The 26,426-nt window shown below is 45.3% G+C and overlaps 1 protein-coding gene across 2 annotated transcripts in view; it reads left to right on the top strand.

Moving 5' to 3' along the window:
• DBF4 (DBF4-CDC7 kinase regulatory subunit) overlaps positions 1 to 26,426 on the top strand; it is a 178,082-nt gene that overhangs the window by 79,132 nt on the left and 72,524 nt on the right. For both annotated transcript variants that reach the window (XM_069211566.1, XM_069211567.1), the window contains exons 10-11: positions 6,180 to 6,311; positions 13,925 to 14,039. In XM_069211566.1, the coding sequence (XP_069067667.1) occupies positions 6,180 to 6,311; positions 13,925 to 14,039 (247 nt within the window). The remainder of the gene's footprint in view (positions 1 to 6,179; positions 6,312 to 13,924; positions 14,040 to 26,426) is intronic.

Raw genomic sequence — 26,426 nt, 5'->3', positions numbered from 1 at the left:
GATGCCAGATTTGATTGGAAGTGTTCTAGAACCCTGCTAACCAGGCCCCAGCACCAATGTTCTTTCCCTAAAACTGTACCTTTATCTCCACAAGTGGCACAGCCCTGGCACACAGGTAAGTCCCTTGTAAAAGGTGCCCCTGGTACCAAGGGTCCTGTGGCCAGGGAAGGTCTCTGAGGGCTGCAGCATGTATTATGCCACCTTGGGGACCCCATACTCAGCACATGCACACTGCCTCAATGCTTGTGTGTGCTGGTGGGGAGAAAAAGACTATGTCAACAGTGCCATGCCCACAACCCACTGCCTGTGGCATAGGTAAGCCACCCCTCTAGCAGGCCTTAAGGTCCTAAGGCAGGGTGCACTATACCACAGGTGAGGGGATAGCTGCATGAGCACTCTGCCCCTACAGAGTCTAAGCCAATTCTTAGACGTAAGTGCAGGGTAGCCATAAAGAGTATATGGTCTGGGAGTTTGTCAAACACAAACTCTACAGTTCCATAATGGCTACACTGAATACTGGGAAGTTCGGTATCAGACTTCTCAGCATGCCAGTGTGGGATTTATTGTGAAATGTACACATATGGCATCTTAGAGATGCTCCCTACATGCCAGCCCAACTGCTAGTAATAGGCTGACTGGTCTCTGCCAGCCTGCCACTTCCAGACTAGTTTCCGGCCACATTGGGTGAGTGATTTTGTGCACTCTGTGACCAGGAACAAAGCCTGTCCTGGGTGGAGGTGCTTCACACCTCCCCCCTGCAGGAACTGTAACACCTGGCAGTGAGCCTCAAAAGCTCAATCCTGGTGTTACAATGCCCCAGGGCACTTCAGCTAGTGGAGACACTGCCTCACTTTTGGCGGCAATTCCAGGGAGATAATGAGAAAAACAAGGAGTCACCCCCTCAGCCTGGTCTACCCCTAAGGTGACCTGGGCTGATGTGACTCCCCCCCCCCCCCCCCCCCCCCCAAACTCTCCTTAGAAAATCCTCCATCTTGCTTTGTAGGATTTAGCCCAATCAGATTAGGGATGTGCCTCCCTCCCCAAAGGAAGGAGGCACAAGGAGGGTGAAGCCACCCTCAGGGACAGTAGCAATTGGCTACTACCCTCCAACCCTAAACACACCCCTAAAATTAGTATTTAGGGGCGACCCTGAACCCAGGAAATCAGATTCCTGATGCCATACAAAGGACTGCTGACCTGAAAACCCCACAGAGAAAAAGAAAGACAACTGCTTTGGCCCCAGCCCTACCGGCCTGTCTCCTGATTCAAAGAACCTGCACAATCGACACATCCTGCGGGCCCAGCGGCCTCTGCCGTCTCATAGGACTGCCCTGCAACTACAAAGGACCGAGAAACTCCAGTGGACGGCCCTGTCTAAACAAGCAAGAAGAAACCATCTTTAAAGGGGCTCCCACCTCACTCCAGAAGTGTGAGTCCCCATTACTCTGCATCCAACACCCCTACCCTTGTCCAGAGAAACCAATGACGCTGAGAGGACCCCCGGGCGACTCAGACGGTGTCCACCCTGGGCCAACCTCTCAGGACCTCTACAAAGACGCCTGCAGAGGGAATCCTGGGGAATCCCGAGGACCCCCCTGACCGTGACTGCCCAGTGAAAATAAGCCAGACACCTAGAAGAAGCACTGTACCCACAGAAGAACCAACCTCTGGTGCAGCAGTGACCATCAGGCGGCCCTCACCCTTGCCCAGTTGGTGGCTGGCCGGAGAAGCACACCTGTGCCCTGCCAGCAACTTCTGAGTGACCCCGGGTTCCTCCATTGATTTCTATCACAAACCCGACGCCTTGTTTGCCCACTGCACCAGGCCACCTCTGCCACTGAGGGTGTACTTTGTGTGCCTACCTGGGACCCTCCCCCCATGTTTTACAAAAAAAAACCTAGTCTGCTTCCCGGGGACGCAAGTACTTACCTGCTAGCAGACTGGAACCGGAACACTCCCTGTCTCCATAGGCGCCTGTGTTATTTGAGCTCCTCTTTGCCCTCTGCACCTGACCGGCCCTGTGTTGCTGGTGCTAGGTGTTTGGGGTTGACTTGAACCTCCAACGGTGGGCTTCCTGCGCCCCAGAGACTGAACTTGTAAGTTCTTTACTTACCTCAAAAACTAACCTGTACTTACCTCCCCTAGCGTAGGAAGTTGGCTCTGTATGCACTATTTCAAAGTAAGGAATAGTATGCACAGAGTCCAAGGGTTCTCTTAGAGGTAAGATAGTGGCAAAAAGAGATAATGCTAATGCTCTATTTTGTGGTAGTGTGGTCGAGCAGTAGGCTTATCAAAGGAGTAGTGTTAAGCATTTGTTGTACATACACAAGCAATAAATGAGGAACACACACTCCAGGCCAATAGGTTTTTGTATAGAAAAATATATTTTCTTAGTTTATTTTAAGAACCACAGGTTCAAGATTTACATGTAATACTTTAAATGAAAGGTATTGCAGGTAGGTACTTTAGGAACTTTGAATAATCAAAATAGCATACACAGTTTTCATATAAATCATATAGCTATTTTAAAACTAGACACAGTGCAATTTTCAGCAGTTCCTGGGGGGAGTAAGAGTTTGTTAGTTTTTGCAGGTAAGTAAACCACCTACGGGCTTCAAGTTTAGGTCCAAGGTAGCCCACCGTTGGGGATTCAGAGCAACCCCAAAGTTACCACACCAGTAGCTCAGGGCCGGTCAGGTGCAGAGGTCAAATGGGTGCCCAAAACGCATAGGCTTCAATGGAGAAGGGGGTGCCCCGGTTCCAGTCTGCCAGCAGGTAAGTACCCGCGTCTTCGGAGGGCAGACCAGGGGGGTTTTGTAGGGCACCGGGGGGGACACAAGTTAGCACAGAAAGTACACCCTCAGCAGCACGGGGGTGGCCGGGTGCAGTGTGCAAACACGCGTCGGGTTTGTAATTGAAATCAATGGGAGACCAAAGGGTCTCTTCAGCGATGCAGGCAAGGGGGGGGGAGGGGGGGGCTCCTCGGGTTAGCCACCACCTGGGCAAGGGAGAGGGCCTCGTGGGGGTCACTCCTGCACTGGAGTTCGGATCCTTCAGGTCCTGGGGGCTGCGGGTGCAGAGTCTTTACCAGGCGTCGGGATCTGAGGAGCAGGCAGTCGCGGTCAGGGGGAGCCTCGGGATTCCCTCTGCAGGCGTCGCTGTGGGGGGTCAGGGGGGGGCAACTCTGGCTACTCACGGAATCGCAGTCGCAGGGGAGTCTTCCCTGAAGTGATTGTTCTCCACAAGTCGAGCCGGGGGCGTCGGGTGCAGAGTAGCAAGTCTCACGCTTCCAGCGGGAAGCGCAAGTTGTTTTAAAGTTGCTCCTTTGTAACAAAGTTGCAGTCTTGGGTGAACAGAGCCGCTGTTCTCGGGAGTTCATGGTCCTTCTAGAGCAGGGCAGTCCTCTGAGGATTCAGAAGTCGCTGGTCCCTGGGGAAAGCGTCGCTGGAGCAGTGTCTTTAGAAGGGGGGGAGACAGACCGGTAGAGCTGGGGCCAAAGCAGTTGGTGTCTCCGTCTTCTCTGCAGGGTTTTTCAGCTTAGCAGTCCTCTTCTTCTTAGGTTGCAGGAATCTGAGTTCCTAGGTTCTGGGGAGCCCCTAAATACAGAATTTAGGGGTGTGTTTAGGTCTGGGAGGGCAGTAGCCAATGGCTACTAGCCCTGAGGGTGGCTACACCCTCTTTGTGCCTCCTCCCAAGGGGAGGGGGTCACATTCCTATCTCCATTGGGGGAATCCGATTTCTAAAAGTCAGTCACCTCAGCTCAGGTTTCCTTAGGGGCTATCCTGACTGGCCAGTGACTCCTCCTTGTTTTTCTCATTATCTCCTCCGGCCTTGCCGCCAAAAGTGGGGCCGTGGCCGGAGGGGGCGGGCAACTCCACTAGCTGGAATGCTCTGGGGTGCTGTAACAAAAGGGGTGAGCCTTTGAGGCTCACCGCCAGGTGTTACAGTTCCTGCAAGGGGGAGGTGATAAGCATCTCCACCCAGTACAGGCTTTGTTACCAGCCACAGAGTGACAAAGGCACTCGCCCCATGTGGCCAGCAACATGTATCGAGTGTGGCAGGTTGCTAAAACCAGTCAGCCTACACCGGTAGTTGGTTAAGATTTCAGGGGGCACCTCTAAGGTGCCCTCTGGGGGCGTATGTTACAATAAAATGTACACTGGCATCAGTGTGCATTTATTGTGCTGAGAAGTTTGATACCAAACTCCCCAGTTTTCAGTGTAGCCATTATGGTGCTGTGGAGTTCGTGTATGACAGACTCCCAGACCATATACTCTTATGGCTACCCTGCACTTACAATGTCTAAGGTTTTGCTTAGACACTGTAGAGGCACAGTGCTCATGCACTGGTGCCCTCACCTATGGTATAGTGCACCCTGCCTTAGGGCTGTAAGGCCTGCTAGAGGGGTGACTTAGCTATACTGCATAGGCAGTGGGAGGTTGGCATGGCACCCTGAGGGGAGTGCCATGTCGACTTCGACTTACTCGTTTTGTCCTCACCAGCACACACAAGCTGGCAAGCAGTGTGTCTGTGCTGAGTGAGGGGTCCCCAGGGTGGCATAAGTTATGCTGCAGCCCTTAGAGACCTTCCCTGGCATCAGGGCCCTTGGTACCAGGGGTACCACTTACAAGGGACTTACCTGGGTGCCAGGGTGTGCCAATTGTGGAAACAAAAGTACAGGTTAGGGAAAGAACACTGGTGCTGGGGCCTGGTTAGCAGGCCTCAGCACACTTTCAAATCAAAACTTAGCATCAGCAAAGACAAAGTCAGGGGGTAACCATGCCAAGGAGGCATTTCCTTACACTCACGCACCCACAGACCCACTCAGACCCTCATGCACCCACTCAGACCCTCACACACCCTTTTTCACACCCAGATACACAGCCCTTCTGACTTTTCCTCCTGGTGTCACATTTCTCTGCTCAACGCCAAGCCTAAGGTGCTGGCAAAAGCACTAGCAAACCAACTCCTTGGTGTTCTCACTGCTGTGACCCATCCTGACCAGTCAGGCTTTATGCCCAGGCACTCATCCAGGCTTTAATCTCTGTAGACTGCGCAGCTGTTTAAAAATGGGCAGGAGTGATGGATGAGCCTCTGTCCATCCAATCACTGGGTGCTGAAAAAAGCATTTGATTTTGTTGAGTGGGTTTTCCCTCCTTCTGGTACTTGGGCACTTCAGATTCTGACCTAAATTCCAAGTAGGAGTTCAACTCCTATATATTCAAACCACTGCAGCAGCAAGGGTTAATGGACTCCTCTCACCCATCTTCAAACTAAAGAGGAAAGCTAGGTTGAGGCAGCACCTATTGCCGCTCAGATTTACACTATCAATATAACCCCTAGCATGCTAGGTTAGAGGATTCCCTTGAATGAGATGATGGGGATGCTGACCGCTAAAATGAGGATAGCAGGGTTAAGTAGAGAAAGACATACCTCCCAATCAAAATGAGATGGTGCATGGGTATGGACCACTGTATTGAAGCAGAAAGAATAGTGTATGCAAGTAGGTGTGGCCATAGAAATTCAAGAAAATATGAGAACCCTCACGGAATTTCTACAGATAGGAGGGAAGGTGAATCAAATATTATTGAGATCTCCCCGTATGTGAACTAAGACTAGATCGATATAAGAGTGAAAATGAGATGGATCTTGGACAATTAAGGTTTTATTGATTGATTGCAAATGATGCAGCACCTGCTAATGTAAATATAAATGTTTTAAAAACAGCTCTTGCTGATCTGTAACTAAAGGAGATCAAGTGAATTTATTATGTTGTAATATATTAATCTGAGTGAAACAATAAAAAGCTTTTTAAAAAAAGAAAAAAAAGAATACAAGCTGGTGAAAACTAGTTGAAAGTCACTGTGAGGAATATGTTAGCATGTTCCATTAACTCACTGACTTCTCCCTTGTCACACAGCTGTGCTGTGCAGAGTTATAATTTATAACATTTTACCCCTAAACTTTACATTTGCTATATTATTTCACATGCCAGCAATTCTGTGCCTGGGAAGCTTTGAATCTTCTTTTCAGATTCTTTCTAAATATCAGTGCAGAGCTCACTAGTGCTATAATTCACTGTGCTGTCCTTTTTAAAATGCATATGATGCTAACTTTAATCCTTGGAATGTTTGTGATAAATATTGGATTTTTTTGTATTTGTATTTTTTGCAACATAGGCACTACAGACCATTTTATCAGCAACTATCCAGCTTTCCAGTTGTTAACTATTCTGTTGAAAAGACATATAGTCCATTTGATGTGGAAAAAAAGATTTGTGCTGTACAAAAGCAAGCTCAATCCACTTTAAGGTATGTTAAAATGTTACTTGAGGAATTTTTACTTTTTCTGATTCTGAAGGCAGTCAACATTGCTAAAAACCATTGAAATTCTTACTCCGTCCAGTTTTACCAGGTCACAGCTTCACTTTATATGTGTGACTGTGCTTCTTGCTGTTCCACCTGTACATCCTAAAATTAAGCCACGCTAATTTTTGTCTTACAGTAAGATTACATTATTTACTTCCACATATTACATGTCTGATAAATATAATTATTGTGGCCCATTTGTTATCCTCTCTCTGGTATTGCATCTGGTCTTCCTACACCAGTGTTTTGAGCTCTTCCTTCTCTCATGCATCAGCTTGTCGCAATGAACCGCCCAGTCAGTTCTGTTCTCTCACTTCCTCTTCTTTCTTTTCCTTCCTTCTATTAAGACACACCTTTGTTAGCTAATAATGATTATGAATAGTAATGAAGATTATGTGAGGCAGAAGAAAGGCAGTTATCTGTGACACCACATTACGAGCTGGGATTGATAACCAGGTTAACCCAACACTTTACATGCAGGCATCTTTCTTTCATGGCTCACTGCTTTAACTCACCTTACCAACTAGCATCACACATTTTCCCCAGACAGAAAGCTAATTTTGGTAACACCAAGTACTGTGCAGCTTGATCATAGGGTGGTCCAAAGGTATAGCAGGGAGCCGAAAATTGATTGCAGTTTGAATTGCCACAGGAAGCCTTTGCTGTGATGAATTAAAAACTGGCTCTACCAACACCTGCATATTTTGAGAGCAGTAGAACTCTGCTTCGTTCAGTGCCTTCTCCAGGGTTTTGTCCAATTTTTTTTTTTTTGACAAAACAAAACCATAGCTGTAGAATGGTCATGCTTGATCGATATCAGTTGGTCTTTTTGACTGCAGAAAAATTCAAAAACTCTGGAAAAACTCTGATTTCCTAATATTCGTGAGCTGAATGTAATTAGATGGATTTGCACTGAAAAAATCAGAGGCCAACTGTATTATTTGTCTCATATTTGACTGTGGATATCAAGATATTCAAGGGTCAAAGGAGGAAAATAAATAAAATGTTTAACCCTCAGTGAACGTACAGTACAAGTTGCAAATGATGCACACAATGTAGCATGTTCTTCTGAGAGAAGAATATAGCTCATTAATGAACTGCCTTAGTGTTCCTGACCATCTGGTGGAAAAAAGAAAAAAAATCCAGACAGTTGGAGAATCAATATTCCAAAATATGTAAGTGGCTGAGCCTGCTGACTTGGCCATATTCTTTCCCTGCTCGGTCATAGAGGCCAGAGAAAGGTGGAAAGCTAAAGTCCCTTCACCTCTAAACACCAATCCATCCGGCCTTCACAAATGACCAGAATGTTTTTTTTTGGACTACCCCCATCCAATACCCTCTGACCTTGGGCATGGCCAGTTTGGGGGCCCTAGGGAAAGATTCCTTACCCCACATATCCCTTGAACTTGCCCAAGATAGTGTTCGCTTTACTTCAGACCGAGAGGGAACGAAGTGAAAGGAATGCAAAGAAAGCAGCACTTTTAGTCTGAGTAATGAATTTATTAAGGCGCTTCCCAAGTTACATCAAGATAACGTGAGCAACACAAGTGCAATTCTTAAAATAATTAAATAATCACAGCAGTGGTATAAGAAAAAAAATTAAAAAAATGCAATACATCAAGTGTGTGTGTGTGTGTGTGTATGTGTATATGTATATATATATATATATATATATATATATATATACACAGAAAGCTAAATATAAGAATTAAAAATATATTACCATGGGACTTGAATCCAACATCATCCTTTGTCTGCCAACTTCAAGTTGTGGAACCCTTCACTACTGAGACTAAAGAGAACAATACCAATGGAGTTACTCTCTGGGTGATGCATCATCCCCAGAGATGAGATCTTTCTCCCCCAGTTGTCAAGCTTCCCCACCTTACATAATTTAAACAAATTTAAGAGGGAAGTTCTAGAACGTCCCCCCCCCCCCTTTCCAAATTCCTCCCCCCACTTTGAGTAAGTTGTGAAATTCAAGTGCTGGCCATACAGGCAGTGTTGAAAAAACACGATAGAGACTGGCCAGATCTCATGGTTCCATGACTGAGCTGTACCCTGCTCTACCATGAACATCCTCAACCTGGTACATCCTTATCTGTATTGCTCCCCCTTGTTATGTTCCCTTCCCTGGTGAGAAAAAGCTAAAACACGTTAACAAGCTGTGCACGGAAAAATACCTGCGCCGCCAATGTGACGCCGTTTAAAGCTAAGCTAAGCACAAAATGGAGTCAGTGGTCAAGATGGAGCCAGTGGTTAAATGCAGATAGCATTACAGATAGGAACGATGGTTGTGCCAAAGCACACCACCTTCTTGTCGAATTTCTGAGCTGGCATTCCCCAAAGGCCAGGATATTATGGGTCACTGCTTCATAGCCCATCCTTCACCCCATTGGCTATCACATCCTCTTCCCCTCTGCAGCTAGATACAATTCTCAACTCTGCTTTACTCATTGGTGGGGAAGGAGACCTCTGAAAATTGCAGCAGGGTATCTGACAGCTACCTCACTTTTACTTCACAATTAAAACCCTCGTATTAAGACCAGCTGTTTGATATCTGAGGCCTCCTCCTGACTTTTAGTGAGACACGTAGGACCGGCGCAGCTGTCTGGTGTCATGTTTGTAGTTGTAAATCTAACACAGAGAAACTGTTGGATGTTCTGGCCCTCTTCTCACATATGCAAGGAAATGCATAAAGGCGTATAGCTTTCTAAATGCTAGAAAAGGTGAGTCTGGACTCCTGTCAGCTTACCCAGTGTCTACATTTTAGTTACAATGCTGACCCCAGAGAACTAGCAGATGCCTGTTAATTAAAAAGGTATAAGGGTTTGATGGAGAGTTTGAGCCCATGGGGTATTGTAGTGGAGCTTGAGACCTCCAGGAATGGGTGAAGTGAGTCTCCACTGGGTTGTTTGGCTTGTAAAAGGTATGACATCAGTTTTTAGGGCCTGTAGGGTCTTGCTGAAATTCAAGTCTGAGATGAAAGTTCTAGAAGGTCTTTCAGGATCCTCTGCATGAAGTTATTTGTTGCATTCTTGGTGAGGTTCAGTGAGAAGTTCATTTAGAAAGAGTTTGGGCCTGTTTTACCTTTTTATCTGTGGTACAGCAGCCTTGTCTTGTTATAATGCTAGTTAGCATATTCTTATGCGAGTGGCGACAGCAGACTAGCCTGCGTCTGGCATATTGATGCTAGGATAGGTAGTACTATTGGCACAAGATAATTTTCCTACCTCTTCTGTTATTCAGGATAGCCTTCCCTCAACTCAGATGAGCCTAACAAAGATGGTGGGTTGATTAAAATGTTGGAGCGCTCCTCCTTTGGGCTTGGCATTCATATGGAAGACGGCTGGGAGAAGGTTTCGAAATGGCCTGTGAAGCTGTGTCCTGTGATTGTATCGCTAACAAGGCACTAGATATTGTGTTAAGTGTACAATACTCTGTGCTTACTACAAATGATATGCCTAGACCAGGTTCCTAGACCTTGGAATAGTTAGGAAGTAGATTAAGTGAACATGTTCAGGAGCCCTATTACCAAATTGCATTGGGGAGGCGTTGGGAGCTCAGTTCCTATTTCCACTCATAGATTGTTGCCATGTCTAGCTGTTCCACAAGAAAGGTCAATTTTTACTACTCTTCTGAGGTTGAACATTTTTCAATATTGGAAACACTCTTTATTTCTGTGACCCAAGGGAAGGTCATCTTGCCATCATCAGTTGACAAGTCATACATCTATCTTGATGCTGTGCTGGAATAATCTATTGAAATAGGACTGCGATTCTCACTCCTGGCTTTTTTGAAGAAGACCGAGGATACAGTCCTTTTTGTCTTTCCTAAGTTTTCTCTTGGAATCAAAATCAGTTTAAGATGTCCCCCTTTAGCACCGACCGAGGTGACTAGGGGAGGGGCTACCTCATCAGGAAACATTGAAACTCCTTTGAGGATCAGAGAGGTTCCTCCTGGGTCTCCTACTGTCAGTCACCAAGGTGTAGAACCTGCCAAACCTTCAATGGCTGTTGTGCCAATAGAGTGAGACTGTCTTCCTATGGATGGGACGGCGGCGGAGCTACTCTCCACGTTGGCTTCCAATTAACCTTCTACTTAGAAGCAGCCGGATCCTGCGATGTCTGACAGACTTAACACAATATTACCTCATAGAAATTCGAAGATGAAAACTTTGTAATCTCGTTCTCTTTTTCTCTGTTTAATTTGGATTTTTTTCATTTCAACAATGAGTTTCTTTGTGAAAACCTTGCACAAACTACAGATGACCTTTGTCTTGCTTTTGGAAATGTATAGCTATCTGGGTTCCACTTTGGACCGCACACTGTTTCCACCCCAATAGTGACGTGTACATCGAAACTGTAAAATTAAGGCATATTGACCACTTCTTGTAAAATTGAAAAGCCGTATTGAGAAACATAATCTTTAAAACTCAATCTGTTTCTGAAAGCTGGGGAAATGGTGATCATTTCACCATTTCTCATGAAAAAATACATTTTGGCACACATTTGCTATTTCCTATGGTAGGGCGACAAACTCCAGAGAAGGTAGTAACATATGGGTCTTTACCTCAGAGTGTCCAGTATTTAATTTTATTTTTAAGTTTTTAGAAATTATATAAACAGGTACACAAGGCCATAAGTTCAGTACATTAGACATCAGCTTATTAAATAGCCAAAACGGTACAAGAGAATAATATGAACTGTGCATAGCAGCAGATTCTAGTCCAATCAACTGCCTTTTTGGAACAGTACAGTGATAGTTCATCTCATGGAACATTAGTGCATGTTGCCATTTAACAGATATATGCACGATCTAATGTCATTGCTTACAGGCAAAGGTGAGCATGACCCGTAGAAGGCAAATGCATTACAATTGAGCCTATGTAGTATAAATTTCCTATACAATATTTAGTACTGCATCATATTGTTCTAGTGGGTCACTTGAGCAGATCCCATGCCAGACATCCCGCTCACAGTCTCAACATAGTGACCGACTCTGTGTCCTCTCTTTCAGCATTGTTGATCAGGTGCAGATAGGTACGTATGGGGGGGCGGGGGTGTCCCAAAAATCTTTAGGTCATGATAGGAGGGAGCATCTCTGCATACAAAACCAATTGATCATTACAATAGATTAGGTCCAATAGCCATTTCTTGAATTTAGGCGCTCAACCCCTATCCCAACGGTAGGCTATGCAGCGTTTCGCAAGGAGCAAGGCAAGCGCTGCAAATTTCCTAAAGCAAGTCTCGATCTCTCCTGTGTGACTTAACAAAGCGATGAGGGGAGTAAGCGCCAGGTCACTTCCATTCATTTCTCTGTGTGGCTTCCGTCTCAGCCCATTACTTGCAGATGGATGCTCACAACGATGCAAGATGCAGAAAATCAGTCCCCGCCACATCGCATTGTTTGCATTTGTCATCTGTACGCAACCCAAAGCTGTACAACCTCACTGGGTTGTAATGTACTCTATTGAGGAATTTGTAGTGTATGATACAAAGACGGCTGCTAGAGTCCACACTCCCTTTTTGTGCACAGCATTAATTCCATATGGTATCGGGAAGGTCAGAGCCTATATCTGTTTGCCAGCGGCTCCGTGTCTGCTCTCAGACAGGTAGTAGCTTTTATTGGGCCACGCTGTATAAGATAGATACCAAGTGTTGTAGGGTTTCTGTTTGAAGTAGTGTATGTAGGATATCTAGTCTTGGGAGTTCATCAGGAAAGTGCAGTGTGACTTCCTTCACATTGTATTGAAGCAGAATATATAGATGAATACGTCTAGTGGGGATGGTGTCTCACCCTCAAAGAACTGACCTCTTGACTTGAACGTACCCTCTGTATGCAGGTATTCCCATAGTGTGCAGGCGCATCTTTGGAGGAGTTGCCTGCATGTGGCATCATGTGTAACCGGGAATAGTGGATGAAACTGCATTGGAAGAAGCTGGGAGTATAGTAATGGTTTTCCTAATTTGCATGCTAGTTTTAACCATGCATTAGAGGTGCATGCAATAAGTAGAGTCTGCTGAGTTGGGAAAATCTAATTTGGAACCAAGATAAGATGTTGGAGGAGTCGGACCAAGTATCCTTTCTTTATTGCCAAGTACAGCAAGTACGGAGTGGGCTTATACCAGTGGATTGCATAGTGTGCTTGGGTGCAAATATAGTAATTCCATTTTTGGTGCTTCAAATCCTCCCTAGGAAAATGGGAATGAGTTTGTATCCCACTGGATACAAGGCTGCTTGCCTGCCTATGCTAATCTTCTCTGTGTACGTAGTGTGTTATAGGGGTGACCTGGCGAATAGAATGTATTTAGAAACAAATATAAACATTTGGGCAGTATGATCATTAGCACAATATGTCCAGCAAGTGATAGAGGCACTGAAACGCAACTAGTGGTGCTGTCTGTAATTTCTGAAAGCACCATTCCATAGTTTTCCCTCAGAATCTCCTCCTTATCCCTAGAGGTTACCACCCCCAACACCACTGCAGATGATGATACAGGGTAAATGACTGCACAACAGTAGTTAAAGGGAAGGTCCTCACGCCGCTCGCATGGCAGAAAACAGAGTGCGTGGCTGCTCACAGCAGTGGGGATCACGCCTCCTGCCCTCCCCGCCACACTCTGAAAGTATGAGGTATGGACCATTAACTTTGGTGTTCACTCACGGTTTCCAATTTAGAGCAAGCCCACTTTCTTCCTTGCTTTCGCCCCAATCTTCCAGCACATAAGCAGCGTTTTAGGCCTTGGTCGGTATTTGCCCTTTGTTTCATTGCCACAGCACATTTTTCCTCTTCTCAGCCGGGGCAGATGTACTAGCAAACGCGGCAGCCTTTGATGGTCTCTGGTTCTGCACGCGCCACAATATAGCCGACATCTTAGGCCGTGCAGTGGTCAAAAAGACACATTGATATTTTTCTTTGTTTACCTGAGTGTAGGATCTAGAAACCCCCTAAATCAATTGCACACAGTTTCCGCTATGCAGCTGTCAGCATTTCAGTTTATAGAAGAGGCAGAATTTAGCAAATGATGTCCGATTGTTCCCTCAGACTGCAGGAGCCTCACTGAAGTACAGCCATCTTGTGTGCCGGCTCTCTGGCGCCCACCCCACCCAAACTCCCATTGCCCATATTTCCAAATGGCTCTGCGCTAGCTTCAGCACTTGAGGGATTTAAATAATTAATACAAATTAAATTCTTTGTAGCACAACATGGAAATGACATGCTAACATGTACATTGAAATAAAAATGAAAAGAAACATGGCTTTCAATAATAGTTATGAGCACAACCATACGTTTAACCTCTATAGTTTTCTCATATTTCTATTTCAACATTTGTTACATTTAATGGCAAGTATGAATTTTACTTTTCAGCATTCTAAAATTAATTCTGTCCACACTAATTTTAGAAATAAAGTATTTTCAGTTTTTTTTGTTTTTTTTTTTAAAAATCTAAAATGCCATTCTTTCTAACCTGTTGATGTTGAGAATTAGTTGTTAAAATCATTTAATCACTTTGATACAAAATATGTTTTTCTCTGTTACGTTCTGTTTCTAGAAATAAAACAAATACAGAGCGCGAAAGTGAAACCCAAGCACTGCCAAATTTTAAGGACAGGAAAAAAAAAGGGTACTGTGAGTGCTGTATGAAGAAATATGAGGATTTGCAATCTGTAAGTATGGATCTTGACTGCTTTACTTTTTCAATAGTGTTAACTGTAACTGTGTTCCAAGTCTTTGTTTGAAACTGTTAGATGCAGTGTAAAAATCCACTGAAAGCCAAGAGATGGGAAATTATTTCAGTAAACTTGTGTCTGATAGAGACATCTATTGCAGATTCCTTTCCTCAGAATTTACCCAGGACGTCAGTCTGGATCTGGCGATTTTTTTTTTTTTTTTTTTCTTGAGCCGTACCCCTGCGTGCCGTTAGGTGTCGTCGATCGGCTCAGCGCCAGATATGCCGCTGTCAGTTCTTTTCTTTCTGCTCCAGCCTAGTGCTGATCCAAAGAAGAGCTACCCCTCACTCATTATCTTACAAAGATTTTTTGAGTGTCGACACTCTTGCTGGTCCGAGGATGTCTTTCCGTAAGACCAGGTTCAAGCCCTGCCCATCCTGCATTCAGGTAATGTCTGTAACAAATCTGCATCTTGTGTGCCTGTGGTGTCTAGACCATGGCCTGAAGTCGTGCTTTGAGTGCTGGGCCATGGATTTGAAAGCTTTAGAGGAAGTAGTGCCTAAAGCTCCTTGCAGCCGGGCGCTCAGCTCCGAGTCGGTCCCGATCTTGGTTGAGATGAAGTCCCTCAGAAAGGTTGCAGAGCCCCCTTCATCGTCTTCCAAACCCAAAGCCCTTGGGGCTATTGAGTAAGTCGAGGCACAAGAAGAAGTCAAAGAAGAACAAACTTTCTTTGACTTGACCCTGTCTGTCGGACGACGAGAAGAGTGAGAAGTGTTGTTTTTCTAGAGCGCAGTCCCCGGAGCCTGTATCTGGGTCAGCTCCGCGCCTCCCCAAGTTTATGGGAGGCGGAGCAGCCCTGTCCCCTTTGGGCAGTCCAACTCTGCTGGAGTGCCTTTGGGCCATGCAGGGTCGGATGGGGCCCCCTCTGGTTCTACGCCAGCAGCTTTGGCCTCTGCTCCAGGCAGTACCCATGGATCTATTCCTGTGTCTGAACCGGCGTCTGTCGTGCCACCTCCACCTTTCCTAAAGCTTGTTCCGATGTAGATGCTCCCAATGGCAACCATGCCCTGGGGTGGCATCAACCCCCCATCCTCATTGCTGACACAGAGCCGTAATAGCGATTCTGACAGGGCCCCCTGTGTCTGATCCTGACCCTTATTCTTATGGGCTGGGGTACAGTGAGGGATGAGAGGGGTCGCTGGACCTTTTAGAATACTAGCTAGAAGACCTTTTGGGTTGGCGTACAGACCTGTAGGAAGCCAGTACACTGACACTTCTATGCTTTCTCCATCTATCATTGCTACGGAGGAGGGAGCGTCCTATTCAGTGGTAGTGCAAAGAGCACCCAAGGGCCTGGGCCTAGAGGTGCCTTTAGAGGCAGTCAGAATTAACCTCCTGACAGATGTGCTTAAGCCTGAGGCTTCATACACCCAACCACTCTTGTCCTTGAATGAAGGCTTTACCAATGTCCTGATGGGTACCTGGCGGTTGTGGCAGCTCATCTGCACCTATCGGGGGGTTTCAGTCTTTCCCTAACTCGATGAGTGGCTGTTGCAGGCGGGCTCACCGCAGGCTGTCGTCTCCCACCTCCAGATTTTGGCAGACCTTCTGCATTCACTGGGTTACACTATAAATATGCCGAAGTCACACATGACTCCCTCTTAGATGCTCCCTTTCATCTGAGCTGTTTTGGACACAATGGTGTTTCCAGCTCATCCTCTCGAAATGCGAGGTGAGGATATTCAGGCTATGATACCGATGTTTCAGCCTCTATCCTGGATTTCGGTGAGAATGACTCCGAGGCTGCTGGGCCTCATAGCCCCCTGCATCCTACTGGTGACATATGCCAGATGGCATATGCAGACTCTGCAGTGGGACCTGAAGTTCCGGTGTGCGTAGCATCAGGGGAATCTCTCTGACATGGTCCAGATCTCGAAGGGAACTGTATACGATCTGCAGTGGTGGCTAACAAATCATGTTTGGGTCAGAGGCAGATCACTTTCCTTTCCCCAACCAAATCTGACAGTAGTGACAGATGTCACTCCTAGGATGGGGCCACCACCTGGGAGAGGCAGCGATCCAAGTCATCTGGTTTCTGGCAGAGTCCGGACCTTGGCATCAGAATATGCCCAAACTGATGCCAGTGTGGGATTTATTGAACAATGCACCCAGAGGGCATCTTAGAGATGCCTCATGTATGTCAGCCAAACTGCTAGTGCAGGACTGACTAGTCTGTGCCAGCCTGCCACTTTCAGACAAGTTTCTGACCACATGGGGTGAGAGCCTTTGTGCGCTCTGTGGCCAGAAACAAAGCCTGTCCTGGGTGGAGGTGCTTCACCCCCCTCCACCCGCCCCCCCATGCAGGAACTGTAACACCTGGTGGTGAGCCTCAAAGGCTAAAGTCTTGGGTTACAGTGCCCCAGGGCACTCCAGCTAGTGGAGTTGCCCACCTTACACCCTGCCCGCGCCCCCTTCTTCCCTCCCCCCCTTTGACAAAGCGCAACTTTTGGCAGCAAATCCAGTGGGGAAAATTAGGGATAAAAGGGAGGAGTGACCACCCCTAAGGTGCCCAGAGCTGAGGTGACCTCCTCCCTTCAAAATCCACCATCTTAGTTTGGAGGACAAGGACCAATAAGGTTAGGTTTGTGCCCCCTTCCCAAAGGAAGTGGACACAAGAAGGGTGTAGCCAGCCTCCGGGACAGTAGCCATTGGCTACTGCCCTCTGAACCCTGTAATGCCCCTAAAGCCAGGATTTAAGGGCTCCCCTGAACCTAAGTCCTCAGATTCCTGGGGACCTGACAAGTAAGAAAGACTGCTAAGCTGAACCCCCAGCAGAGAAGAAGGAAGATACAAACTGACTTGGCCCCAGCCGTATCGGCCTGTCTCCTGCTTCAAAAGAACCTGCAACCACAAGGCAGTGCATCCTGCAAGGCCAGCGACCTCTGCCAAGCTCAAAAGGACTGCCCTGCACCCCAAATGACCAAGAACTCCAGAGGACAGCAGCCCTGTCCAGAAAGAAACTACACCAAAGGACTCCAGAGCCTCCCCGGATCCACGAATCCTGACCACTCTGCACCTGACGCCCACTGACCATGTCCAGGTGGCCCAACCGGCTAGAGAGGATCCCCAGGCAATTCTGAGCAAGTCCACGCCTGCATTGTGAATCCAGAGGACCCCTCTGACTTTGAAAGCTCTGGATGATGATATCCAACACCTAAAGGTCCACTGCATATTCAGCCCCAAGGCCTTGGAGAACCCAACCACCAGTGCAACAACGTTCAGCAGACGGCCCTCCTACTTGTCCAGCCTGTAGTTTTCTTAAACAGACACCCCGAACCCAGCCTTCAGCATCTAAGTGAGCCCCAGAGCTCCCTAATAGAAAAGCATTGGGAGCCTGTTGCTCTGTTTGCACCCAGCCGCCCCTGTGCCACTGAGGGTGTGTTTTTGGTGCCTACTTGTGCAAGCCCCACCCCTTCCTGCGGTGCTCCTCTAAACACCCAGGTCGGCCCTCCAAAGACACAAGTACTTACCTGCCAGCAGATATGAAACTGAGTGCCCCCAGTCTCCATAGGAGCCCATGTTCTATTTGCCTCAACTTTGACCTTTGGACCCGGCCTTCCATGTGTTGTTGTTGTTGGTGGTAGGTGTTTGGGGTTAACTTGAACCCCAACCTGTGGACTTCCTAACCCCCGGAGACTAGAACTGTACTTACCTGTAAATCATACTAACCTTTCTTCCACCCAGGAACTGTTTCTGAAAATTGCACTAACTGTAAACTTTTAAAACCGATAATTGCAATAGTTCAAAAACTGTATAACTTATCGATTTCAAACAGTCTTATTCATATATGTGTGAAATACGAATCTGTTGAAGTACTTACCTGCAACTTGAATCTTGCAGTTCTAGAAATATATTAAAAAAAGGTATTACTATATTGGTCTGGAGTTTGCACTACCCTCTGATAAGCATATCTGCTCGACCACACTACCACATAAGAGAGCATCAGTATTACCTACTTTAGCCTCTGTTAAGCCTCTGGGGAACCCCTGGACTCTGTGCAGACTATATCTCATTTAGATACAGCATACACAGAGCCAGTTTCCTACACTGCTTCTCTGAAATCACTTATCTCTTTGAAGCATTTAAACAGCCAGTGATGCCTTCCTCCCACCCCTTGGCTAAATCATGAACTTACAGCAAAGTTTTAAGCACACAAATAAAGCCACTGCAAGCATTACTCTTCTTCTAGTGCTCTGTTCATTGTATTTCTAAGAAACAAATTTAACCTGGCTGCACAGCATTTTATTCTCCTTGTTCAACTGAGTCTCTCAGGGATACACTGACTGCATGTTGTGCTTATTTTTACTAAAAGCTGTGCTTTAAGGCAATCTGATAACAAGATGATACTCTTTTTAAGAAGACGTGTAGCGGAGCTGCATCTCTTTGTTAAATAGTTTTTATTTTCCGTGATGCCATGTCTGAAGAAGGGAGTGAGAGGGGCTTTTCCTTGAATACTAGATACTTAAAGTACTCATCGAAGTCATTTTTTAACTGGCCATCCAGAATCCTCTTTGCCACATGAATCCTTGCAGCGATTATCTACTTTTCTGTCTTTTATGCCCTTAAATATAGCCAGAGAGAAAGAGAGGAGTGGCAGTGTCAATACATGCATCTGACTCCCAGATATGTAATTCTTCTGTGCCAGCTATTTTCTGGTGTCTCACTCTTTGGGCCTTCGCACATTCCTGGTGTCTCGGGGGAGGTGAAGACTATGGATAACTAGTGTTTTGCAGCCTGAATTGTTTCTGGATTCACATATTGTGCATTATTACGCCAGCTAGTGGTTGGGTCAGGAATTCTCCATTATTTCACCGATTTTTTTTATTTTTATTTTTTTAATTTTTTTTTAAAGTCCTTTTACTCTGTTTTGTTTGTTGCTGGGCGTTGATGGAACCCTGTGATATTGGCCTACTTCCTCCGGATGTTCCCACCTTTAGTAGCCATCTTCAGATTCTTTTTTTCCACAGTTGGATCTGGATGTTTGCCAAGACGTCTCCAACACGAAGAAGGAAGTAAGAGAGATTTCGAAATTTTATTCAACAGATTATCAAGAATGCTCGTTCAGGGGGGGTTCTGTTCGTGGTAATGGAAAAAAACACCACCCCAGTTTTGCAAAAGTTGCCATCACAGGTACGCCCAGAACGACAAACATCCGGTGTGTAACCTCTGTCTTCCAGTTGACCACCGGAGCGTGGACTACAACGCCCCCTCCGTGTTTGCACCAAAAACCTTGACGGTAAGAGCAACAAATGGCCCATAACACCATACAGGGCCAGGCGTCCACAACATCTTTCAGAGATCGTGGGCTTTCGAGCGCCGACTAAGAGAATGTTGCAGAGGGGGCGGAAGGAGGATCATTGGAGGGTGATCATTGATGTCGAGGAACAGGCGTCAAAGGAGAGCCAAACATTGGAGGTAAGAGAGACATGTCCTCCTCTAAAACATTTGAGTTGAAAATATAGGACTCACGGACACTTAAGGGAGCCTCAGCGTTGAAACATTTGCCCACTGCAGGCATTCCCAATGAAAAGGAGTATCATTGAGCCCTTTAAGGGGAAACTCCAGCGGAGGGAAAAATTAGAAAAAAGCCCAGTTCGTCTAAAGACAGAAAAGCAAAGGATGCATCAACGTTGAAATCACATCATGCCAGAGCAGAACAGCGAAACTCAATGTCTGAGTCGCCGAAATAAACTTTAAGAGGAAGCCCTTGAGTCCTGATCCCGAAGAACAGACCACCAAAATTGAGAAAGAAAACACTTGAAGCCAAAATGTCTGCACAAGTCGATGAAAGTCTGAAGGGATTCAGGATCCCACAGTCACTCCAAGGCCTGAGCAGATATAGCGGTATTCCTCCAAGTATCTTGGTTATCTTAAAGGCACTGTCCCAGCAGACTCAATCACTTCAACTGCAAGAGAAAGGGCCAACATCCCCTCAATCTCTGGGCCTCCCCTCGAAAAAGAGAATAACAAAATGGAACTCATGGTGCACAGGATTGAGCGAAGTGCGGCAAACCAGTAGCGGATTGCAATTGCACTGCTTAATAGACGCGCTCATCAGCATTGTGAGGAGATGGGAGAATTTAAGCAATATCTACCTAAGCAGTATAAGAAGAGGGCAGCATCTCTTGACAAAAGTGGGGGAAAAACATTGCAAATACATGCTTATATTGTGCTTTGGACGCAGCAGATACATCAAGCCATCAAATGATGAAAAAAATGGCCATCACACTGAGGCACTTCTCTTGAGGATTTTAGGGCCCAAACCAGAAGTCCAAGCTAACATCATAAACACTCATTTCAACGAACAACAATTGTTTTAAAATACCGTGGTAGAAAGTCTCAACAAATTACAAAGAACGAAACAACAAAGTCCATGGGCGCACTGCAGTTTTGCAGCAGGATACCAAGGGGCACGTTCGCTGCATGCACAACAATCTCCAGCGGTAGCTTCCAGTCTGTGAGTTCACACCAAGGTTTCCAGAGCGGCAGCCAAACTGCTACACACAGCAAAGCGAGCAGTATCAGCAGCAGAGGTGCAATTCCCTTTTGAGGAAGAGCCAAAGTGACTGCACAACACCGTTGACTCCTTCACAAATACAATGAGTGAAAGGAAAGACCAATTAGTCAAATCTCCTACGCAGCACACCAGTTGATGGAAGATTAAAAACAATTCTCCAGGAGGGGAGAAAGATAACTTCATACGAACGGATGATAAGCACAATTCAGTTTGGTTATTGCATAGAACTAATCGAATTCCTGGTAACAAGGGGACCAAAGAAAAAGATCCACTCAAAAGAGGAAACAGCTTAACTCTTCAAAGAGACACTGGACAAACAAGCAATCGAAAAGGTCCCAAAACAAGAAATCAGCAAGGGAAATTACTCAACCTATTTCCTAATACCAAAAAGGAGACAGATCGTTGCGTCCAGTTCTAGATCCCAGGTTCATCAACAAACTTATAAAAATTCACAAATTCAAAATGACAGCTTTACAGGTAGTCATACCAAAGTTGCAAAAAGGGAATTATATGGCAACTATAGACTTGAAGGGTGCCTACTTGCACATTCCAATGAATGCCTGACACAGAAGATACCTAAAGTTCATGGTAAACAAAACACTATATCAATTCACACTCCTAGCATTCAGAATAAAATCTGCAATAAGAGTATTCACAAAGTGTCTTGGGAAAGAATTTCCCAACAAGAAAAGAACACAGTCCCTTTTTGGGAGAAACTCTCCATTACCGCAAGGGATAAGCTGTGACAGTGAGGACAGTTGAGATGGGACTATTAGGAAAGTTGGCATCATGCATTCCCATAATTCCATATGCAAGACTTCACATAAGAACAATCCAGGAGTGGCTTCAAAATCAATAGTCACAAGCAACAGGAAGATCGAGCTGTTTTCATGCAGAAGGTAGAGGAAGTGATTGTGTGGTGGAACAGAAAAAACTTTACACAAGGAAGAACATTTATACAATAAACTCCACCTGTGACAATAACCATAGTCTCCTCACATACTGGAATGGAGAGCACACATTGGACATCTCAAAATATGAGGAATCTCGAAGGAACAAGATGTGGTACAACACATCAACAACCTAGAACTGAAGACAGTCTTTCTAGTCCTGAGGGCTATGCAAAAGCAACTTTTGGGGAGGACAATATTGATTCAGACAGACAGTACAACAACAGTGTTTTAGATCAACAAACAGGAAGAGACTCAATCTCCACCCCTTTCAAGGCTAGGTCAGCAACTCTGGAAATGGACAATACAAAGAAACCGGGAGATTCAATCAATACAACTACCAGGGAAGGACAATTTCGAAGCAGACTGTCCTCATGCTCTCACAGTTGGAAGCTCATTCTGAGAGAAGTGAAAAAAGGACATTTCAGAAGTGGGGTACACCAACAATAGATCTGTTTGCAACCCCACAGAACATGAAATGTCAGTACTTTGCCTTCAGGCAGCCCCACCTTCGGTCATTGGAGAGTGTCCTTTCGATAAACTGGCCTGCGACATTTGCAAATGCTTTCCCCCAATTCCATTGTTTCACAAAGTGATCAACACATGCAAGAGGAGTCACAGGACCTTAATTTTAATTGCACCCCAGTTGGCAAGACAAACTTGATACTCAGAGATAATGCAACTAGATCAAGAACATTTTCAAAAGATACCAAGACAATAGAATATCTTGTCAGTGGAAGAAGGGAGGGTATTCCACCCAGAACCAGAATCTTTGAACCTAAAAACATTGCTCCTGAGGACTTAGAATTCAGACTATTGAAGTTACCAGAAAAGACAATGTCAGTATTAAGGGAAGCTAGAAAACCAATAGCAAGAAGATGCTATGTGGCAAAATAGGAGATATTCACTATGGTGTGTAAAGAGTGGATTAGTGAAGAAAATAACAAGGGAAAAACTAATTTTATAATCTTTAACTCATCTTTTATAAGAAGGTCTAACATATGCATCCTTAAATGTTCATCTAGCGACAATAGTGGCCTACACAAGAGGACATATGGGAAGTTTTTTCATAGCACCAGTAGTAAAGAGATTCTTAGAGGGAGCAAAGAGAATAGCTCCACCAAGAAAGATACCAACAACCACATGGAACCTAAATGTGGTACATAGTCAACTCAGGAAAATAACCTTTGCACCTTTACACAAATCAGCATTACAGATGCTAACTTTAAAAACTGATTTTTTGTGGCTATGACTTTCCGCCGCGGAGTAAGTGAGTTACAGTCAATCACAATACAAGAACCTTACTTTCAAATTCACAAGGACAGAATTGCCATGAGAACAGATCCACATTTCATACGAGAGGTTGTTTCTTGGTTTCAAATCAAAGTATACAAATACCAAGTTTCTTTCAAAATCCAAAGACGCACGCTGGAAGAACTGCACACTTTGGATGCAGGACGCTCCATCATGTATTATGTAGAAAAGACAAAGCCCTAAAGAAAAATTCAACAATTCGTATCATTTCCAAATAGTTACTTGCGAAGAACAGTAACAAAGGTCACAATTGCAAGATGGATTGCACAAACAATTCAATTGTGCCACACTTATGTGGGAGAAATTTTGACAATGCTACCAAGAGCACTCTCCACAATTGGGTGTGGGGGGGGGGGGGGAATAAACATTGCCTTTTTGGCAAATACACCATTACAGGAAATCTGCATGACACCGAAATGGTCGCCCGGAGCACATGTTTACAAAACATGATTGTATTGATATTCAAATTAACAAGAAAACTCAAGTAGGACAAAGGGTTCTATAACATCTATTTACAAATGAATGTCCATCTTCAACCCAGTCACCACAGGATTAATATCAATGCACAGCAAGTGAACCCAGAAAAGATTCACGCTGCTAACTGTAAAGTTTTTTTACATGCAGGTGTAGTTTTGCAGCGTGAACTATTTTCCGAATTCACAAGCGACTCACCCATGTCCACCAAGAAGATGGGAGAACAAAAGCTAATAAGAAGAAAAAAAGCCTCTGAAGATGGCTACCAAAGGTGGGGACATCTGGAGGAAGTAGGACAACATCACAAGGGGACACCAAATGGAGGTTCTGTCGACACAAACCAAAAACAGAACGATTGGAAGGACTAAACAAAATTGGTGAAATAGTGGAGAATACCGGACGCAACACTAGATGGTGGAACAGTGCACAGCATGTGAATCCAGAAAATTCTTTAGGCTCCAAAAATGAACCTACAGGTAAGAAACGTTACATTGAGTCATGAAGCTATATCTTCTGTCCTAGAATGGTTAGGCAGTAATCCTGGGTTTCAGTGAGTGAGTTACTGATTCTTCTTGACTCAAAAGGTTCAGCTTTATTTTCCCAAAGACAGTCCTTGTAAGAGAGTCTAGTTATTCTAAAATGAATCTAGATCAACCATGGTATAATTACTACCCATTTGAGGCAGTTGACAGGGTAAAACTTGGATTTGAAGGAATCTTTGCGCCTTTTGATCTGCCTATGGGTACCTTTTTATTTTTTGCAGCAAAAGATGGATGTGTTACTGATGGGTGAAATGGTTGCTAAGTGGCAGCTGTCAATAAGTGACTCATTGTTTGATCCAATTAGCTGATAGCATTGCTGTCAGCTGTATCTACTATTCATGACATGCGACCCCAATCTTAGGAACATGCAGTCAAACACACCGCCTCCCTGTGAAGACCGCAACGAAGACTGTTGCACACGGCACTAGCAACTGCAAAAATATGTATCCTCCGACTCTGGAGATCGATAGCTCCTCCAACCCTGGAGGAATGGATAGTGGTAATGACTCGCATAGCTGCATACAAGAGAGTCATCTATAATCTACAGGACCAGGCTGCCTTATTTCATCAGGTATGGGCCCCCCTTCCTTGCAGAAACTCTGCCACATCTTGTCTGCCGCTTCCCTTGTTCCACGTCCCTCCCAGCCCAAGTTTTAGCTGTCTCCTTTGAGAAAGTCTCAACATCCCCCGTCCCTCCCCCGCTTCCCCCCACCTCACACGTACCAGTGCACCACCACCCCGCACCTCCCGGGCCCCTCCCTCGCACCATCCTTTCTACATCCCCCCCCCCCCCACCCCCCCCCCCCCCCCAGATGGTGGAGTTTACTATGGTTGACACTCTGGAGACTTCGTCAATGGCCACGTAGAACCCCTACTCTATCAGACACCCCCCCCCCCTAAAATGTCTCCTATTTCAACACCAGCCCCTCCTCTCTCCACTCCCACTTTTCCCTCCCCCTCTCTCCTTTTCCATCATCCTTCTCCCTCAGAGAGCTAATGCACTATTACACTGCCCATCAGATTATCTCACAATACAGTACATGATCTGTGGACTGCTCCTTCGGCATGTGTTCTCTCCCTCTCCCTCTCCCTCTCCCTCTCCCTCTCCCTCTCCCTCTCCCTCTCCCTCTCCCTCTCCCTCTCCCCCCGCACAACTTACCTGCCTTCTCATCCCGTAAGCAGTACCCTTAACCCTGGGTCTTAGTGAAGCACGATTGCAACACAGGATGGTAGCCCCTACCTACATACTGTCCATAGATGCGTTGAACCATATGTTAGGTTTTGGAATTGTTTGACTACAAGAGAAATAGTTGCGAAATAGAGACCTTAGGTGCGAGGGGAAACAACTCACAGGGGCATTATAGACATGCGAGGCGAGCGCATCCTAGGTTACGGCCCATCACGGTACTGCATGTTATCTTCTGCAACACCTCGCAGCCTACACCTCTGCTCCCCCGTGCTGTTACCCCTCCCCCATTACTTAATCTCCTAATCGCCATTGCCTTTTTACAACTGTTTAGAATTGCTGTTGAATGTATTTGACCCAGCCCACTACCCATGACAGTTTGTACAATTTCTACAACGTACTGGGACTCGATACCTTTTTCAGCTCTGTATTATTCCTTATTATCAATTATAAACAATTACAACACAAACACATTACCTCCATTATTTTCACCGTCCTCCAGCCCCCCACACAGTGTCTTGGGACAGAAGTGCTGTCGGACAAAGAATAGAAATTCATTATACTTTTTAAAATAAAGAAGGGAGACACAGGTTTATGCACTTTCTCTGCCTAGTTCTGTCGCATGTCACATTTTTGCCTGCTTTCATATACTCCTGTTTTCGATGGCCCTTTGGCATCATCGTGTTACTCTTTCCCCCAATGTTGACCTGGGTTACATTTTGCTTACTAGGTATTGTGGGTGAATTCTTCTGTCAGTCGTTCCTAAACACCTTTCATCTGTGTTCAGTATCCTGCTCACTCCCCCTTCGGGAAAATAGATTAGAGAATGGCTAAAGTTTTGGCTGCCGAGATCTGTCGGTCCTGCAGATCTCAAGTTAGATAATTAGTAAGAGAACTCACATGTGAGTGAATAACCTGCAGGTCAGAGTGTTGAATCCTGATCATGTAGCTCAGTGGAGTAATTTGCTCATTGCTGAGATCTTCCCTCTAGGCCATAAGTTCCAAGCTTCGTAAAATAGTTGTGTGGCTTATTCACAACACGATTTATGTTTAACATGCATATTACTAGTATGAATTATTAAAGGACTGATTAAAAATGTCTGTCTTGGGAGGTCGATAATATGACCACCAATTAATTGGGTAGACATTAATAACTTGTGTGGAGTGCCAAAGGACATTACATTTGAATTGTTAGCTATATTAAAGGAGACTATTAATATAATTATACTAGTTGTAATAAGTAAAAACAATTGTATAGAGCAGTCTTTTTGCACCAGCACCTTTGTAAATGAACTGTATATTGAGTAGTCATTTTTTATATTCCTTGCCTATGTTTATAAC

This window comes from Pleurodeles waltl, chromosome 10 (genome assembly GCF_031143425.1).
Source record: "Pleurodeles waltl isolate 20211129_DDA chromosome 10, aPleWal1.hap1.20221129, whole genome shotgun sequence".
In the NCBI taxonomy this organism is placed as follows: domain Eukaryota; kingdom Metazoa; phylum Chordata; class Amphibia; order Caudata; family Salamandridae; genus Pleurodeles; species Pleurodeles waltl.
This window is presented reverse-complemented; position numbering and strand designations above follow the sequence as displayed.